This window comes from Anopheles cruzii, chromosome 2 (assembly GCF_943734635.1).
Source record: "Anopheles cruzii chromosome 2, idAnoCruzAS_RS32_06, whole genome shotgun sequence".
NCBI classification, from domain to species: Eukaryota; Metazoa; Arthropoda; class Insecta; order Diptera; family Culicidae; genus Anopheles; species Anopheles cruzii.
Window position 1 is genome coordinate 52261592 of NC_069144.1, and position 19511 is coordinate 52281102.

A 19511-nucleotide genomic window follows, 5' to 3' on the forward strand; every position below is an offset into this window, starting at 1 on the left:
ATAACAGTAATTATTATTTTGAAAACAAGCATCACTGCAAATTTTTGTTTTGATGATTTGACGATGACTTTACGGTATCCACCGGAAGATGATTACCTCTGCTATCTGGGCGGCGAGGATAGCCCAAAAATAACACAGACAACCAATAAATTGATAAAAGCCATCATTTTACAGCTCACGAAAACGCCTATATAAAGCTCCATCAAATGGACAGTCCATTTTTGTCTAATTGATCTTCTAATAGCAAAAAGGCGTCGCCACAATTTACTTATAATCGTTCTTGCCAGTATGGCTACTAAAATTCTGTTAGTGCTACTTTTAGTTTCGTTGACCGTGGCTAATCCCATCCCGCTACTGTCGGAGGACGGTGACAAAAGGATGCTGGTGCCAGATTACAACAGTGTTGTGTCGAGTGACGCACACTACATTCCGGACAACGAGAACCCTGCTGTTTCTGTCTACGTCGACATCCTGAAGGATTCCGAGCATGCCCAGGATCCACAACCTTACCTGACGCTTGATGCCGAAGAACCTGAGGCTGACGCGGATGACCCCGGTGTACTAAACCGCAATCCACCGCTGGTGAATGTACACGTTGGCATCGACAATCGCGGTAATGGAGACGGCAGAGACCTGGTCAATATTATTGGGGGCAATAACTAGCGACACCATTTGGCGCATTTTGAGTTATTCTTGGTAAAGCGCAATAAATCATATCAGTGCAAAACTCTCGCTGGAGTACTTCGTCTCGGTCCGATGGCTTTTCAATCTTGGTCCGCAATTCCTTCAAAAGGTGTTGTTTTAAATCCAGCGCTGTCGCATTTTCACCGGTAGCGCAAATTTCGATCGAACAGCTCTCCTCATAATCAGCATAAATCGATTGTATCAACGTTGGCATTTGATGAGGGTATCTGTTTTCATAAAAAAAGAACCAACAAGATACGACCGTTTATATGGGACATTATCACTATCTAGGACGGAGGGGACGCTGAGACTATATTCACCTGCAATACAGTTTCAGCTTTATTCGTCGTTCCAATCGGTCCAAATCCAAAACCAATCGGTCCAATCTTATCAAAGTGTCCTGCCAGTACGTTCCGTTTCCGCAGTACAGCACGATTCGACCTCCGACGGTCGATAATACCTCCCTGAAGCCTAATCTACCGACAAAGAACTCTCTCAATTCTACAGCAATGGGTTCACACTTGTACGTTACGTTCAATGACAGGTATTCCGAAGTGCATGTGATTGCCAGCAAATCGCAATATAGCTCGCCGTTTTTAAATTTAATCCAAAGATCGGAGCTGTACAGCTCCGTTCGGGGCATAGCTATCGTTCCTACATTTAGTTGTAGCTCAGCACTCTCCGATTGGACAGGTGCAACCGTGTACCGAACGTAGCATTTGAGGCACACATCTTCACTCTGCAGGAACAGAGCGGATAATTCGAAGCACGCCAGAAACATAGCCGTTTCCTCCGCCATCAGCACGTTGCGCTATTGAAAAAAGTAAGAAAATGTCATATTAAATATACGTTTGCGCCAATTGGAGATAACTGTGTACCTTATCAACTGTCCACTCCTGCGCGAAGTTTAGTGGACCTTCAGTTGCGTCTTCCATTATCATGATTTCATCATACGATTTAAAATCAAAATCATCATCTCGTAACCGATAAAACCGGGTGGTGTATTCCATCTGCTTGAGTGCGCTATTCACTATCACAAGTGCAAGATTGGTCAGTGCTAATCGCCTACGGAAAACAGAAAGAAAAAACATTATTCCCATCTTAAACGTTGCACACGCGGAAAAACTGAATTATAAGAAGTAAACCGTTCTACTCGAAAGTCTCAACGTATGGTACAAAACAACCGCTTTTGGGTTGTTTGCTGAACCCGGTACCGTGGAAAATGCCGTTTACCGCGCCGTTCACACTGGGTGCTCATTTTACTCGAAGAGTGCCTTGCGCCGGAAACTCAGTAAACGGTGAGCAATTTCGCAACGCGGGGTGGGAAAACGAGCTCCAGCGGACGCACATGGCACGCCGCGGAGCAGCGCTGAGAATCAAGCCGTTCCGGTGCGGACGTTCTAGAGACTCGTCGAATCAAATTAGCACTCTCGCACTGCAGATTCTCGCTAAATCGTTGCTATATTCGACCTCGTTGCTACGGGCCGGCAACTCACTTCCCAAACGCTGAGCGCCGCACTGCAGCCAAAGCCGAACGGCGGCGGCCCGAACGGATCGAATGCCCCGAATGTGGCCACGCTCTACGCGTTGCCACGGCATGCCAAACGAGAGTCACGGGCGCGCGCTCTGGTTAGTTGGACGGTAAACATTGCGCGATTCGCACATCGCGGCCACAGGCCGCCAAAGTCGGAACACGGAACAGGCGTAGAAAACCCCTCCGAAACACGAAACAGCGGACGACGAGCGGACAAAACACAAGCCGAACCGCGGGAAGCAGGAACCGGACAGAACGATATGAGCTCGCGCAGCGCCCGGTAAGTTGTGCGGCCTATTATTTTGCTCTTCCGCCGCCAGAGTTCTCGCCGCTCACATAATCTCTGCGCGGGCGGGGGGCCGTCGTGAGTAGTGCCACGCTTTTGTGTCAAAAACACACGATTCTCCTATTGCGACTCCGGTGGCGGTGGCGCATCATCGGTGTGACAGTGGGTATCTGTTTGCCGCCGCCCTCTGACCGTGTCCCGTTCGCCACGCCGTGTGCGCCGTGGTTCTATTTTCGTAAGTGCGACTTTTCATATTTTTAACCAGACGGACATTCTGAGTGCGCGCGTGTGTGTGTGTTGTGTGTGTGCCCACCGCGCCCTTGCGGCCCATTATCATTGTGTGTTGCGCGCGATCCAATCAAAGATACGCGGCCCGACGCTGCTGCTGCCGTTGTTTCGTAACGCTTTCCGTAGAGTCCCCGGTGCTAAAACGCTTGTGCACTGCATCGCAGTGAGCGTTGCCCAGGTTATCATCATCGAAGGGGTTGTTATGCTTCGCCGCAGTGCCACAGCCTTCTACTAGCAGGCCGCCAGTCGGTCAGTAGTCAGTACGGTCCACTGCGGGGTTCACCACTGCCGGGACCGGAGTGAAAGAATGGCCTCAATTGGTGGAGAACATAATTGCAAAAGGCCAACCAAATTGTGACAGCAGCAGCAGCAGCAGCAGCGGGCGACGAAGGTTTGCGTTTTCTCGTTCCGAATCCTTTTCGATCGAACGAGGCCGAAACTAACAAACCGTGAGTACCGAAAAATGAGTGAAACACGGTTCGTCAGCGGTCGGCGACGGCGTCCCCCATGTGACACACACTCTGCCGACGAAGTGCCGACGGCAAAGAAACAATAAATAAATACTGAAGCAAGAGAGCGAGAGAGGTGCCCGGAAAAACGAGAGAGCGAGACTTGGAAGGCTACTTGGATGGTGCCTGGGACGATGCCGGGAAACTTCAAACAATTATCCTTACACTCCGTTTGCCGTCCTCCGGTGAGTTGCCAGAAACCGGCTCGCGGTTAACACCGCGGAAAAGCGTCACAAACTGAGTGGAATGGTTCAGAATGGTACAAACAACGCGGTGCTTATAGCGTGTTTGTGCTCAAGGGTGGCAAAAGTCGTTAGCAACCGGTTGCAAAAAGCATCGACAGGCAAACAGTCTGTGGTTTTGAGCGAACAGTCAAAAACTCTGGCCTTCACAGTAAGCATGGCTCCTCGTTGCGTTCCGGAGTGGCAAAACGCATTTAAATAGTGATACAACACGCAGCGAAAGGGATCGCAAAGCATGCAACTTAAATCCTGATAAAAATAACTGATTATCCTGCTTAGATCATGTCGGGGTCGATGATTTTCTGTTGATCAACAGTGTCAATGTCATTTGTGGTGTAAGATGATACCCGCAACGGAGATGGAACCTCTCGATAAGTGGTCTGCCAATTTGATGGCCCGTGTGAAAGTCTCATCATTTTTTTTGGTGCTGTCCGCAATAATCCGTTCCTAATAATTGGTCGCAGAAACGTTTGTGTTGTGGTTTGTGTTATCCACGATAAATGTTCGCTTAGATTCGCCTCATCGAGCAGTCAGTTTGGGTTTTTTGCAATCGAAGGCCACGCGAGTAAATGTCTAACCCTCAGAACATTAATTACGATGAAAATACCTCGCGCCAAGCCCGGTGTCAGGGGGTGATTTCCACATGGTGGCCCCAACGGGGCAACAAGGGCCGCCAAGCGCCTCCTTCTGTCAAGGGCTACATAAAAGGTTAATTTGCATATCATCGCGCTCGTGATGAGTGCTTTCACCACGGATATTGGTTTCGCCGTTTTTCCATTCGATAACAGTGACGATTAAAGGAAAAAAAAGAACACCACAAAAGTAAACTTCATTTCGCACTCCAGCCAAGCCCCTTCACTGCACACGAACCATCCACAGAGCTGTGTGAGGCCCGCGCTTATCACGATTGTTTTTGTCCGGGCGGGAGGACAAAAGCAAGTGTGTGGAAAAATTTTTAATTGAATTTCGAAGCTAATTATCCCGCGCCACGGCCCACCCACAGCTCTTGCTGATGAGACTGAGGCTTCGCCATTTGACGATAACATCATTAGAAGCGTGATTGCCGTGTGTGACCGTAGCCCTCCAGTGAACAGGGTGACAGAGATAAGAGCCCCAACGGCATGCGGCACTGTGTCTGTCTGTGGCCCGCATGTAAAATGCACTTTTGCATAGTGGCCACAAAGTGCATGGCACTGAAAGAAATTAGAGCATAAACCAAGGAGCGCTTCCTCACTAAGAGATGAGGATAAGCGCAGCGGTGCGCTGATATGCGGGGAGCTGCGATGATAACCGAACCAATTGAGGCGCAAAATTACATTCTAGAAGATTATGCGCCCACACACGACAGCGAATGCACACACGAGGCATCCGCGGCAAAGCGCCAACATTGTCGTGGTGGTAACGACATCAACACGGCCAACAGACCGGGAGTCATTGTTGTCGGTTGAAGTAGTGCCACATTTTCTTCCAGTAAATGGTTCTTCAAGCATCAAGAAACTCTTGAAGCTCGTCCAGTACCTCAAGTTCCCATCGGATCGACTAATTGATTGAGCGCGAACCGAAAACTGCGACCGAACGTCGACCAATCTTTTCGACAAATGGCCCTCACTGCCCAAAGTGCTTCCGAGAATGTGACACTCTGAGTTGACATCTTCAAGTAATCTATTGACAGCGGCTACTTTCAGTTTCCGCCCATACGTTCGCTACGACGGCGCACTGATACGCGCAAAACAGCCGAAGATTCGCTACCTCGTATACGCGCCCACTTGCCCATCCACTGGCGGATGAGTAAGTTCCAGCGCCGCAACGGTCACGTTTTGTACCGTCATCCCCGGGCCTCCTTCGCACCGTCGTCCACTTCCAGCTCCACCAGCTCCACCACCGAATGCCCGGCACTGACGGACTGGCGGATCGCGAATCTTATCAGCCGTGCGTGATCAGATAGCATGTGTCTGACGCGATCGTGGGCACACTAACGCATAAAAAGGCACAACCCCCCGAACTCCCTTACTGGCCTGCCGCCCCAGCATTCGCCCGACATTTGCGTGGAGTGTGCGTTCGCGGGGGCATTCGCTCAATTAAACTGATTCGTGGCGTATTAAGGATCGTAGGGGCACAATTTGAGGTGGGGCCGGTGGAGCACAGCTCGGTGTTGTCAGAATCTGGCCGCATGGTTGTGTTTTTTTTTTTTTTTGAGGCCAGTTGCCTGTTTATCTTTCTTGCAACGAGCCCATTATGAAAGCTGATCGCGCATTGTGTGTTGCTTAGTAGAAGTATAATTTACTGGAATACTAAAAGTGCACCAACAATGGATGGTGGCCATAAAACGCTTCTCTTTCGCGAATGTGCCCAGCCGGGTGGAACCGGTCTTGCGTGCGCACCAAAAATGTTTAACTTTTCCACAATGCAGCATCAGTGACGATGTTTTTGATAAATGATGCGCTTCTGTTTTTCATAAAAAACGGTGTTTTCGCGAACAACATTCAGTTCGGACCAGTTAGAAACTCGGCAACGAGTTCACGGACTTGCGCCAGGCGGGCAGACACGTGAAGTGCGTCCTTCTAAACTGCTTCGTACGGCCGGAGCAAATCGGATTCGCCAGTGGCAATGGTACGTTTTTTTGCAAGCATCCACTGTAAGTGCACTTAGCGTGCTCTACGTGGCTGCTCGAATCGTGAAACAAAACACCCAACGCGGGAATCATATTTCGTTTGAAGAACTTTGTGAACCTTTTCGGTCTAGCGATTTCGCGCTATTTAATCTGCATGGTTACGCTCGATTAACGGTGCAAAATACAAACCACCTGAACCGCCCGGGACGGGTTTCCTGTGAACGTTTTAAAGTCATGGAAAAGGCTCACCACTAGTTCAACGGTTTGCCAAAGGCCGTTACCAAAATTTGTATGCAATAGAATAGACATCATGCAGAAGAAGGCCTTATAGTCGGATAGTCGGATAGCAAATAAATGCATTCGATAGTCCCCGATCCGATAAACCACCAATTACTTTAAAATAAAGTCACGTTTGCTAGTTGGAAGAACGCTCTTTTATAAACGAATTGGAAGAAAAATGTATTAAAATCCTCCCCGATAATGCCAAAGTCTGTCACAGCATCTTCTGTTGACTTATCGTCTGCGCTACTGCCGAGGAGGAACATAGATTCGGTTGGGCACCGAATCGAACCCGTCTGATCCCCAGACGAGTGGTTACACAGCGTACCCGTGACTTATTTTTAATTTGCCCCACAAACATACTTCCTATGTGTGCCATCGGAACCGGCCTAGTCTAGGAACGTAACCCTGAGTATGTTTGCGCTTAATGGTCTACCTAGTTCCAGACGACGGCCAGCTGTGACCATAAAGACCCACCTGGTAGGTGAATCGCGACGACCAAAAATACCGCATTTGAGAAGCAATTACCGTGTCTCATTTGCATGTGACTATTATTTTCAACGAAGGTTTTCGGGCCCGTTTTTTGAGCGCGATATTGTATAGGTTAGTCAGGGTTACTAACAGCAGGCCGGTACACGTTGAAGGCAGCAGCGTATAATAGCGCGACGCTTACAATTATGCGTTGGGGCGTCTGTGTTTCATATGGAGTCAGCATTGTGTTTCGTACATAAATCGTACTGAAACGTGCCTACCATGCCGAGTATAAAACGGTTCAAATTGTACCATGATGGCGTAATCAGACACTAGATTGTGATAGTGAACGTAATTATTCAATCCAATGCTCATCACCACGAATTACGGAGGGTTGCATTGCAGCAACAGTGCAGACCACAATGCATCCCCTTTCTCTCTCGGCAAAGGAATGGCAAAGCAAAATGTTCTTAATTAGTTAGAAGATTCAACGATGGCGTGTTCAGGGTAGCCCTCATCATTGTCTCTGTTTTCTGGCCTCACGGGCGCGTGTTTATTGCAGATGGCGATGGTCCGCTGAAGCTGAGCTGTGAGCCGCCCGGAATCGACGGAAGACCGATCCGCTAATCACAGCGCACGCCATCAATCAACGTCCCCCCCCGGCAGTGCCCGGCAAACCCTTCCCCGCCGGATCACCGAAAACCGTTTCGCCGAAAACCATGCGACCCCTCGAACCCGGCAGCCCCACAGCGACTCCTGCGAGGTCGCAGGTCTCCTGAAGATTGCCCCTGCTCACGGCACACCGGCATCGAGCTGCTGCCGCCCCCCACCCGGGGAAAGGATCATCTTCCTTCCTCTCTTCTCACGGTGGCTCGCGGGGAGCGTGTTCGCGGCGACCGAGCCTTCGTGTTCTTGTAGTCCCCGGCTTCCGGTATCCCCGGCAACGTGCGGACCGACCGACGCGTTCCTTCGGGCACCATCATTTGGCCTTCAGCTCCTTTCGTCGCCGTCTAATCTGATCGACGGACGATCGATGGACGAGACCGCGGCACGGCTACATGAAAGGACATACCAGGACCAAATGGCGCATCATTAAGCGCCTGTTTCTATTCTTTACCACCCTCTCAGTTATCCCGCTCACCGTGCTCTACCTAATCACCTCCGATCATCTCTATCGATTCCGCCAGTACACGGTAAGTGACAACTTTCGAGACAGTTTGCTTTTACGTTTTATTTAACTTTGCGCGGTCTCTACACTGCCATCCGATTCGCCGTGGCTCGACTCGTCCCGCTCCGTCTGTTGGCCCCGGAGGTTTTGAATATTTTAGTCCTCTCGCCATTACCGCCATCGGTGGGGCTTGGGCACTGTTTTCGTTTCAACTTTCCGAGCCGAACAAACACAACCAAAGTGCAACTTTGGGCCCCGAGTATCCTGGAGCGTGATTTGAAATCGAAGAATTATTCATCAGCCACCGGTGGTGTATTGATGAATAATCATTACGTGGTGATTCGGTGCAAAATCAGTGACAACTTTCCCAGGTTTTTCCAGGGGCTGCGCTGGAGTGATCCCAACGCGACCTTTGCTCCCGCGACTGGCCCACGTGAGTCTGTTCGTAGCCGGCAGTGGGGCATTCGAAATAATATTGTTTTCATTGGCCTTCGTCCGCCTGCTAAACAGCTTGTTGCGGTAAAGACCCCAGATCTAGCGAAGAATTGGCTGCTGAGGATGTGAAATAATAAGCGATAGCAACAACACAGTCCCCGACCAGCGCTTTAATCTTCGCATCCACCGCCGACACGACGCCGTGGATTATTTTCGTCTTTTACGCTCTAAATGCGTTGCGTAGGAGCATCGAAAAAGCATCTCAATTTGTAGCGGGAAGTGGTTCCCTTAGATAATAACGCGACACCATCGGCCGGGCCGTTGCTTCGCGTAAACTGGGGTTCACCCAAAAAGTCCCCAATCGGGGAGAGTTATTATGAACATAGATTACAGAAACATTCTTTGTGGCTCGGTGTTGTTACTCGGGCCACTGCCGAAAATAGAAAACAGTTTTACCAAAGCACAGTGGCCATTTGCCTCACCTGTGGAGCTGCTTTGCAGTAAGTAACGCAACAATAAATAAATCACCAGCGTGCGTTTCAGACGCACTGGTTAGGAGCATTATTGAGCTGAACAATTGATGGATGTTTTCCATATCCACTCCAATCGGTACGGCGTTCGTTACAAACAACTCCCGGCACGAAGGTTCACCATTCAACGCATCGGTGACAGTTCGTGACCTCAATTCCAATCTGGATGGTAAAGGGAATGGGTAAAAACAAAAGCACCCCACAATATGCTGCCACCCCGCCCCATCCGGGGCCCGTTTTCCCGAAACCCGAGTGAATATAAGCCCGAGTTTTTGGGTCCGACGTCCGACGAAACGAAAACAAAGCCCGGTGCCGGTGAAGCCTTCCTCCAAAAAGGATCACGTCACACGTGAACTGATGCGTGCGGAATACCCCCCACCTGGCTCACCGGATGTCCCATATTTCCATTCCAGTTTGGTAGCCCAAACTTTAACGCTCACTTGAGCTGGACCGAAAAGGTAGCTTCGGGAGGCGGGTCGAACCGAAGAGAATACATTTCAAAAGATTCACCACCAAAAGGCAAATCGGCGGGGACATCGAAGAGTTTTTCCGTACCATTTTCCAACTGCTTGACTTTGATGGAGGATGTTTTCTTGTTTTTCTCCGCAACGATTCCTTTTTTGCTTCGACCGGCAGGTGACACAACCAACCCGCTCTGTGCGGTGGGGTTCGGGATGATGAGAACTGTTGATGCGAAAACATTCCCCGAACGACGGACGGTGCGTATTGTAAGGTGATCCGGGGTAATCGAATTATTTGTCCCTGATTCACAAACCGGTAGGATCACATCTTTCGGCGACTACACCTAACGAAAAGGATACATCATTTGGAGGAGCCCCATTCGATTGTCGTCCATTGCGTAATCGTAAAATGTCGATAATCGATTTTATTGCAGTGACCGACGAATAGCTCGCCGCGATCCGATGCTCCGGATATCCGGTTTTCCGGGAGTTTTGTCACCTAACACGAAGGTCGCGGCAGTACCAATGTGACTATTTGTGAATAGCATTTTCCCAGATATCCGTGCTGCATTCCACCGATCGTTGGCAAAAGAACGAACACAATTTACATACCCCCATTCGTACATGCCCATCGGTATCGCTACCGCCGGAGAAGAACCGACCACGGGACAGTGGAGCAATAATTGCCACATAAAGAATTCAACGGAATGGAATGGATTCCTGGACCAGCCAGCAAATGAAACCATTTTTCTGTCGCGCATGAGTCGTAGAACATTTGTTGAAAAAAAACGCCACACGGCACTAAATATGCTTTCAAAATGTGTCGCCACACGTTTTGCAAATCGAAAAAACGGTTCATCAAGTACAGGCTCCACACACGGTCTTCAGGGTAGAAAGAAAAATCGTCCCTACTGGGAGCTGTCGAAGGGAATTCTTCGAACTGTAACTGGGTGAACCCGGGCGCAGCATTCTGGGAAAGAGTCCGGCCGGTAGAATCGATAAACCGTTTCCTACCATTTGCGGGACCGTTTGCAGCTTTGACAATGTAGCATTAAAACGAAAATTATAAAATATTCACCGATCAATACTCTTTAACAGTGGGGAAGAAAATGTCACAAGCGTTTCGAAGCGCAGATAATGGCACAATTTTCCGGCCCACACTTTCCGGGGAGTGGAAGAGCGTGTGAACGAGACACCATTTCTATTCGAAAACGGAAACGGAGGACATCCGCCCCACAGGCATAGGGAGACAGTTAACATTTGCAACTCGGAAGCCTTCCCGGCGGGAAAGGCGCTCGAGTACCACCGGCCGACTGGTAATGAATGTTGCAGAATCCTGCCGTACTGCCGCTACCGCCGCTTCCTTTGGAATGAAAAATGGCCCTGTGACGGCTACCACACAGACCAGTGTGACGAGTGTTTACCCCAAAGGGGGGGGGGCCGAAATGACAAACCGTCGCTCGCTCTCCGGGTCCTCAAACTACTGGTCCCTTTGCGGAGCTGCATACACGCTTGAAGGGATGGTCTTTTTAATGTTTGCTCGGTGTGGCTTGCCACATCCGCTGCACTGACTCCACGCAGACAAGTGTAAAAGCTTGTGCAAAGCATTCCGCCGCAACGAATTTCCTTCCTGCTGTGGCTCCCAACTCATTTCGGAAACTTTTTCCACCCAAACAAATGTTGGGTTTGCAGCTGGCACAAGCGAGTGGGTTTAGTTTTCGCCTGTGTCTGTGACCGTGCGGAAAAGTCCATGTTTTTCGATGCTCTGCACGACCGGCCAGATGTTTGATCTATCTTAAGTCTATGCATCGGGCAGAATGCCTGAACGAGTTGACGAGTTGTGTAGCTACATTTCGAAGTTTTGAAGACTTTTTAACAGCTGTCTTCACTTACGTACACATTTTAGTAAACGAACAGGTCAGCATCACGAACAACAGAAGAAGCAAAGAGCTATTTCCTGCTTGCATTTTCCCGCCGCTGGTTTAATGAAAAAAGCTCACCCATTGTTCTCCGTTGTTTGAAGTGGTCGGCAAAAAAGATAAACCCTCTCCTACAGTTCGTAGATAAACGGCCCCCGAGTCTCTGGCACCTCCGTTCTCTCGGCCGTGCAGCGTCAACGATGCACCACAAGAATGCAGGGCGGGAAAAAAGGATCCCAATCCTGCGCCTCATCATGGCGTCCGTTGCGCTTTTAGCGCTTTAACCTCTCTCCGCACACTAGAGCGAACACCGGGAGACACCGGGAGCGTGGTGTCACATTTACCACATTCTTAATTACGCCATAAAAAGGAGGATGAACGGCCAGAGGCCAAAGGTTCGGTGCAAAGCGGGTGCAATGCCTATGCGCGTCGTGGCAACCAGCGGTGTTGGGTGAGAGCAGAGCCCAAAAGCATAAAAGAAAAACACTGACGCCTGCACTGGCACATTTTCCGGGCCGTCCCGAGGTTGTAAAATCAACGGAGCTACCGGAGCCGACATAGGGCGCTCTCTATTGTTTCCCTCTGTTCTGTGTGGTGGCGTCGTTGTTTTTTTGTCTCCAAATCTTGCATGCTCTTATGATCCCGTATGCACCACCGTTTACGGGCCGAAGGTTACACGGAGGGTGATAAAACAAAACTATCTGCACAAATCAGCGTCGACCGAAGCTACCGAAAGCCCGGAGGCAGTATGTGACGAACTGCAACGTGCCACGACAGTGCCGTGATAAGATGCTGCTTGAAATTGAAAAGTGCTCTAAAAACCGGCCACGTTGCATAAGGAAATGTCGTAATTGCAGGTTGACGGAGGCATGGGCAAAACTGCTCAGGACATTTATCCCTAGAAGAGACTCTCCAGAGCTGTTGGAAGATATGTGCTTTTGTTTCTTTGACCGTGGTATTTTCGATATGCCACAAACGTTTCCACAAAACGTGCTTCACAAAATTTGTGTCTTTTTGGTACGAAATAACAAGACCAGTTTGTTAACATTGCCGACAAATGCGAAACAAAATGGAGACGATATTCGTTCGTGTAGTACACCTGAGTGTTGCACGCAAAACCGCACATTACGCAACGCCCAACCAGTCTCGGTACGCTGCTCGGTACCAAATCAAACGGATTGCTCGTTCGGGTCAGTGCATTTTGTCGACCATAGCAAGGCCGCACCCACCCCAACAAGGTATCCTTTCAATGGCGCACGATAGACATAGCCTCTCCTCGTTTGATAGATCAACTTGAGCCATCACGGGCTGGCACACTTCCAAACCCCCGTTGCACCCTCAGTACCGTCGTTGCGTCGCTTCCGGATAAATTTTGCAAACCAAGCCGGCAAACGGTGCCGGTGCCACCCGCAGCAAGAGTGGCCGCACGTAGTGGCCATTTTTGACATTGATTTCTCGACATCGACATGAATTACGGAACGCCCTTCCGAACAGCGACAGCGATAGGGCTGAAAGTTTATTCTCTTTTTCTCTGCTTTTTATCTGCACCCAACATCCGGACTCGAGCGAGCCGGTTCGGTTCGAAAGCAAGGCAGGGCAGAGATAGTTTGGCAATCAACCGGCACGTGGCGTGGGAGCTTTTTGCTAAACGATGCACTTTCCTATCGACCAGCGTGACCGGACGGACCGAGCCGGCACATGGCGGCACGTTGCGGGGTTTTTGCGCAATCTAGGTCACCCGGACGGGCTGAACATGCGTTTTTTCTGTCTCTATCGAACATTTGTCTGGTCGAAGGTTGATGAAGGTTTTCCACCTGACGCAACTCAACCTTCGATAAGGTAGCCTTCGTGTCTTTCTTTCGTTTGTTTCAACAATCGTTTGGTCATCCGGGGCCTTACACATAAAGATACCAAAGGCACTTCCACTTTATACACACAGTTGCGGCAAAGAGGACGACCAGGCGCCTCCATTGGGGAACCGTATAATTACGCGATACGACACTCCACCAATATTTACTACATAATAAGCCTAATGAAAACCAAGCCAAATTTGCATAATCGGAAAACAACTTATCTGTGCCGCAGACGACCAACGAGCCACACGCACTCGGCCGAGTGCGCGGGAGCGTTCAAAGGGTGTGCTCCCCATAAGGACCTAATTTGCCATTCAAGCAAATTTGGTCAATAGTTACCAAGACACATAAACCATCGGGAGACTGCTTACGCCGGCCGATAGCATAAAGTGTACGAGGGCGTCGTGGTACGCATGGCACACGCCTCACCAAATTCGCCTCCGAAGCGCGGCGACTGAAGGGCGACAAAATGTGCTGCATAATTAGGAAACCCGCTTACCCATCTCCGTCGGGATTTGCACCGTAGCACCTGTGACACATCCGCCGACAGTTCGACCATTTACGTTTGACCACCGGAATACTCCCTTAGCTACAGTATAATCTGCGTGCGGAAATATTTGGAAACGGTTTAAATCGTAATGCAGTGATTCTCAAACGGAGAACCGACTTTTAATCGATTTACTTTACCAACCAACGAAACCCGCAAAAGAGAATTCCTTTTGACACTGCATGTTCCAACGTCTTTTCGGGGTAACTTTCTGCTATCTTTTCGATGGTAACCGGGAGTTTAGGAACCACCGACTTTACCAGGTCGGCATATGGGCGCATGAAATTGAAATATGGTCCGTGCATAGTCGATAACGCTGTGGGCCGAGCCATACGCCCAGGGAAAATAGTGAACAGAATGTGCGGATGCCTTCGCAATATTTTACCGTAGTCAAGGCTCCGCCTACGACACTAACGCATTCACGGCACCCGCTCCTTCACAGTGCCACGTGTCCCAGCCAAGCACTTTCAGCTGTATTGCCTCTTGTATATATGAGGCCACAATGATCTGTGGCCATGGCTTTATAATGTGGATACTTTGCTCCGTTCTATCCAATAAAACACTTTTTGCTACGGTTTCATGCCATCCGTACCGCGGATGCGGTAGTGTTATGGAACACGTTTCGCTGTTGAGAGCAAGTCATTCAGACCTCGATGGCGGAAAGAAACCCACAGCAATCAATACCTACCGGCAGGAGTCCCGAATGAGTTACACAACCGTCGGTCATATTCTCCTTTCGATATGTGCACCTATAACAATGTTGTTCAATTAACGTGGCCTATCCTGCCCTTCCCGTCCCATGCTCAGTACGGTGCCATCATCAGCAATGGATCATCACGCCAGCAATTGCAGCAATTTCGGTCTCCGATCCATCCGCCGGACACCATCGTCGGTGTGCACCATCTCCGGTTGGCGCAGCAGCACCGAATGCAGACACACGATAAACAGACCCGCGACCACCAGCTGTGGAAGAATGGTACAATCGGCAATCAGTACCGGTTCGACATGGACTTCATGAAGCGCCGCATGGAGCATCGGGTCGAGCGACTGCAGAAGAAGTGCACCGAGTACCGATTGAACGAACCAAGTACGAACACACCGAAGCCTCGGCGGCGATTGCAAGGTCCTCTCTCCAATTGGTTTGTCGACTAACGCCTATTTCCTTTTCGGTGCCCCGTTTCACGCGCGTGTCCGACAGAGCACAACTATAAACCGAAAGCCTGGGAGTATCTGATACAGCATGAGTACCACCTCGTGTGGTGCAACGTGTTTAAGGCCGCGTCCACGTCCTGGATGTACAACTTCAACCTGATGGCCGGCTACACGCCATATTTTTTGCGCAAAACCAAAGACGTGCCACTGCAGCTGGCGCGCCAGAAGTATCCGCGGCCCACGGTGGAAAAGGTAAGCGCTCCTGGTGGTAGAGACATGTGCCCTGCCCCTTAATCCGGTCACCGCTGTACACGGTGTCTCTCTTAGACCACTCGCTTGATTTCTTTTATTACTTTGTGACTCCTTTATCATTTAGCCAATACAATAAGGAATAATGGGGGCCGAACATGAATCTTTGCAAAAACATTAACTTATCGAATACTACAACTTGAACGTTTATTGTTTTATGCATAGGCGAGACATAATAAAAAATAACTTTAGATCTTAGGCTGATAACTTTATCGATTTTCTTTTTGTTATGGCCACTCTCAAGACTGGAAAGAGATGTGCGTAGGAAATAAACCCAACAACCCGACAGATGACATCCAATTTTCTAATCGATATGTATCGAGAGCTATTAGGTTTCATGCGTTCGCAAACAGGCCATTAAATATGCAAACATGGAACCGATACTGTGAAAAATGATAATTACGTTATCGATATCGGGTTGTCGAAGACTGGGATTCAATAATGATCGCTACTGAACCACCCCATTGGCCTAGTATCTAACATTTGTGTGCACACTTGGTCCCTTCGCAGCTACAGGAAGCCATCAACGAGTCAATATCATTCATCATCGTAAGGCATCCGTTCGAAAGACTGGTCAGTGCGTACAAGGACAAGATACAGTATGCCCTTCCCAACTCGCACCATCACAAGCTCGGCAACCGTATCATCCAGAAGTATCGGAAAACCATTAACGGAAAGGTATGTCAATAGCCGCCCCATTTCTACCCGATCGCAGAGGAGAGAACTAAAGATGGTCCTTTCCCTCCGCCAGCCAGTGACACTTCTCAAGTACCCGTTGTTTTCCGAGTTCGTCAATTATCTGCTGGACGAGATCAAGCATCCGCACTTCGAGATCGACATGCACTGGGTACCGATGACGCACTTCTGTACGCCTTGCTTCTTCCATTACGATGTGATAGCCAAGTTTGAGACGCTCGAGGAGGACCAGAACTATCTCATATCGATCGCCCGGCTCGACAGCGTCATCAAGCCACAGTGGAAGAATGCCGGGAAGGGCGCCCACACCAACGAGGTGCTGCTCAAGTTCTTCGCCGAGCTGGACGGGGCGCAAGTGCGCGGTCTGTACGACTACTATCGCTTCGATTTCGAGCTGTTTGGCTACAGTGCGAAGGAATACTTTAAGGACTAGGCAGGCAGGCAGACAGGAAAGGGGCCACTGATTGGTAGCGAACTTTTTCCCAAACAAAATTATTCCACGCGTCCCTCTGCTGCTGTGTGATGATCTCTCGTCGGAAGCCGGATGGTTCATTGCCTAGCGATGAATAGTGAAACCATTATTGCGTCAAATTACTAGCGATAGAGCGTTCTTGTCCCACTTCCGTGCAGTACAGGGCCAAGAGTCCGAAATAAAAAAAGACACAACTGAAAGAACCCACAAAAGACACACGCAAACGCGTTGGCGACAATGTGAACGATGGTTTATCAGCGAGCGTACAGCGAAAGACATGAAACCCAGCGGAACATACAGCACTAGGATTTAACGTTAGGAGCAGAAAATTAACAGAGCAGGCAAAGAGCAAATATTTTCTACATATTCGAAAAGATAATCAAAAGCCCTCTAGAGTTTACTTAGAAACGTCCATTAGCTGTTAAGTGACGTTTAGCAGCGCGTAGCAGAACGCATATTTTCGGCGAAGAATTGCTCCAATTTTTCCAGTTCAATTAACAGCTATCAGTAGACGCACGTGCGCCGCCAGCAGACAATGATGTAGATTTTGTAGAATATTTAAACAATTCCAAAGGTCTACTATAAAACTCTCATCCCCAAAAGGGAGAGTTTAATTCAATTTTAAACAAAAAAAAGGCTCCCCATCGGGTAGCAAAAGACAAGAGGCGAGGATTACGGAGCTAGCGCTACTAAGTGAATCGCACGGTGCGAAAAGGAAAAGTTTGGAAGTGCAAGAGGCTTATGGATCAAGTGAAACGTGATTGAACTAGTTTGTAAGCTAGATAGCGAGCTCGTTTGGTAGACACTCTAGCATTTAAATGAAGTTGTTCATAAGTTTCCCCGTAACCGCTTGTAAACGCAGTTACCATACAGTGTTCTGTTTGTCAGACAATTTAATTTTCCCCATCGCTTAATCACTAGTCAATTTTCGATATACCTTTTACTGTAACGGAACACAACCGTATCATCGTTATTGTCTTCAGAACCGTAGCACGAACCGACTTCTACCAAAGCTTTCCTATCTTTCGAATATTATACGGAAAAATACAAATTTGAACACCAAATTGTTCGCGGAACAATCGTGGAGTTTTCAACAACTCCGTCGAGAGGTCAAAGAAGTTTTCAAAACCATTTGACGAAAACAGAGAATTTAATGTCTAAAAGCTCCTCCAAATCATACTTACCGTTGCACTAGGACGCAGAGTTATCGCTCCACTTCTGTAGCAACGTAACCAAAGGCAGATGGCAATAATAAAATAAAAGATCGTCAAATAGAAGCGGGATCCTTGGCGTTCGCGTCTGTACTTACCTCTTGAACGTCCTATTGTACAGCGGCACGCCGATTACCAGCCGATCGTTGTGAATCCTGCGCCAGACTTCCCCGTAACGCACGAGCGGGACTTTTTCCTCGGGCAGATACGAGCGCAACAACGGAGGAACCATTTTCAGGTTCTGGTTGGCGTCGTTGAACAGCTGGCCGACGGAATGGCGAAAACACTCGAGCTGTGCCCTCCGCTCGCCGGTCTGTTGCTGGACAGCTTTCAACACTTCATCGAAACAGGCAAAGTTGTTTGCAAAGGAAGCTTCTACTTCGGCCACTGGCTGAGCGGGGCTCAGAAAATCGGTCACAATCGGCTCGTCGCGGCCATGAACCTCTATCTGTAGGGCACACGATCCGCCGCGGTTAGGGTGATCCACGAAAGTAAACTGGCGCAACTCGTCGTATCGCGAGTGAACAACGAGCGAACCATACGCAATCCGACCGGTTCCTTCCTTCGGAGGACGTCTTTCGACAACGATCAGCTGCCGGTCCAGCTGTACCAGAATGAACACTTTCCTGCACGCTCCATCGTTGGCCCGATAAATTTTCACACAAACGTGCCGCTTCTTTTGGCTTTCCATGGTTTCGGACTCCACAAGCATATCAACATCCTGCGACAGTGATGTGTCGTCAAAAAACAGGCTATTGGCCGTTGGTTCTGATGCCTTATTGAACACGACTCCTAGCGAAACGGATCCGTTGATGTCCTTGCGCTGCAATTCCAGCAACCGGCAATCCTTGGTGACGGCGTACACCACGCAAGTACGACGGTCCAGTGTGAATTTTTCACTAAACAATAAATCCTTTTGCAAATGGGCAGGAATCTCTTCGTCGTGATTGCTACCCGGATTCATTTTCAGCTTTTCAACTATCAACTTCTTGTTAATATTTGCGTCTTGTTTCTTCAGTAGTCAAAAGATTGAGATCGTTTATGTTTTTGGGCGCCAAGCGGCTGTCACTTCGACAGTGCTGTCAAAACAGCCTTTCTGTATTATCCACGTATATAACAGACGATCGCGCGATCGAGACAACTTGGCTGTTTAATGTTAATAAATCATTTTGCTTTTGTGCTCATTTTTCGCCACAAGAAATGATGGGGTAAATATTTTATTTTTATAAAAAATTAAATAAAGCAATCAGCGAAAATCAGTTTCAGTTGGAGTTTCCAATTTCACTGGACGACGCCGTCGAAATCGTGCTTGAATCGTGGCTGAACAGCTTTCTGATTAACCATGATAACGACGGCGATTTAGCAGGCTCCACAACAACCTTCTCTGCAGTTGATTCAGCAGCTGCAACACGTGGAATTGATGCTGCATCTGAAGCATCACGCCGATGCCAGAACTCCCACCTCTCAGCCAGAACTCATCCCCTCCCAGCCAGAACTCCCCCAGTTATCCTTTCCCATAAAGAACAAACCGGAACTGCAGATCCTTAATAAGGCGTCGGTGAGGAGGTGAAAATGAAGCGGAAATTTAAAAATGAGTTCGAGAATAGTCGCGAACTAATAACATATCTTGAGTACGATTATCTTCTCTCCCGATTTGGTTGTCTTTCCGCTGCAAGCAAACCACTGAAGATTTTGTTAATTGTTAAATGTCATCTCACAACTTCAGCCGGACGGAGAATAGAAGAAAAAGCAAACTAAATTCACGAACAATAAACCCTTTTCTCAGAATTCTTTCCATAACGGCCGTCAATTGTACCATCTATCTAAAAAATTGCCGAAAACGGGTGGTGAGTT

At 48.9% G+C, this 19511-nt stretch overlaps 2 protein-coding genes across 2 annotated transcripts; one reads left to right on the plus strand and one right to left on the minus strand.

Moving 5' to 3' along the window:
• Positions 1-643: 643 nt before the first annotated feature.
• Positions 644-18621, minus strand: LOC128266929 (uncharacterized). The gene is made up of 4 exons (XM_053003718.1): positions 17756-18621; positions 1563-1749; positions 1005-1495; positions 644-911 (listed from the first exon to the last, which is right to left on the minus strand). Exons 1-4 carry the CDS (start codon positions 18619-18621, stop codon positions 644-646), a joined length of 1812 nt encoding a protein of 603 aa, XP_052859678.1.
• On the plus strand, positions 2342-17707 carry LOC128268963 (carbohydrate sulfotransferase 11). Its single transcript, XM_053006283.1, has 6 exons — positions 2342-2498; positions 7467-8097; positions 14625-14904; positions 15016-15221; positions 15789-15956; positions 16030-17707. Exons 2-6 carry the CDS (start codon positions 7963-7965, stop codon positions 16405-16407), a joined length of 1167 nt encoding a protein of 388 aa, XP_052862243.1. The 5' UTR covers positions 2342-2498; positions 7467-7962; the 3' UTR covers positions 16408-17707.
• Positions 18622-19511: the final 890 nt, after the last annotated feature.

Bases quoted from the DNA above. Each gene is read 5' to 3' on its own strand.
- LOC128268963 (XM_053006283.1), top strand. From the start codon at position 7,963: ATGAAAGGACATACCAGGACCAAATGGCGCATCATTAAGCGCCTGTTT. The intron at 14,905-15,015 runs GTACGAACACAC...CGTGTCCGACAG, and splicing joins GTACCGATTGAACGAACCAA to AGCACAACTATAAACCGAAA. The intron at 15,957-16,029 runs GTATGTCAATAG...TCCCTCCGCCAG, and splicing joins GGAAAACCATTAACGGAAAG to CCAGTGACACTTCTCAAGTA.
- LOC128266929 (XM_053003718.1), bottom strand. From the start codon at position 18,621: ATGAATCCGGGTAGCAATCACGACGAAGAGATTCCTGCCCATTTGCAA. The intron at 1,750-17,755 runs GTAAGTACAGAC...TGTTTTCCGTAG, and splicing joins TACAATAGGACGTTCAAGAG to GCGATTAGCACTGACCAATC. The intron at 912-1,004 runs GTGAATATAGTC...TTATGAAAACAG, and splicing joins AAGCTGAAACTGTATTGCAG to ATACCCTCATCAAATGCCAA.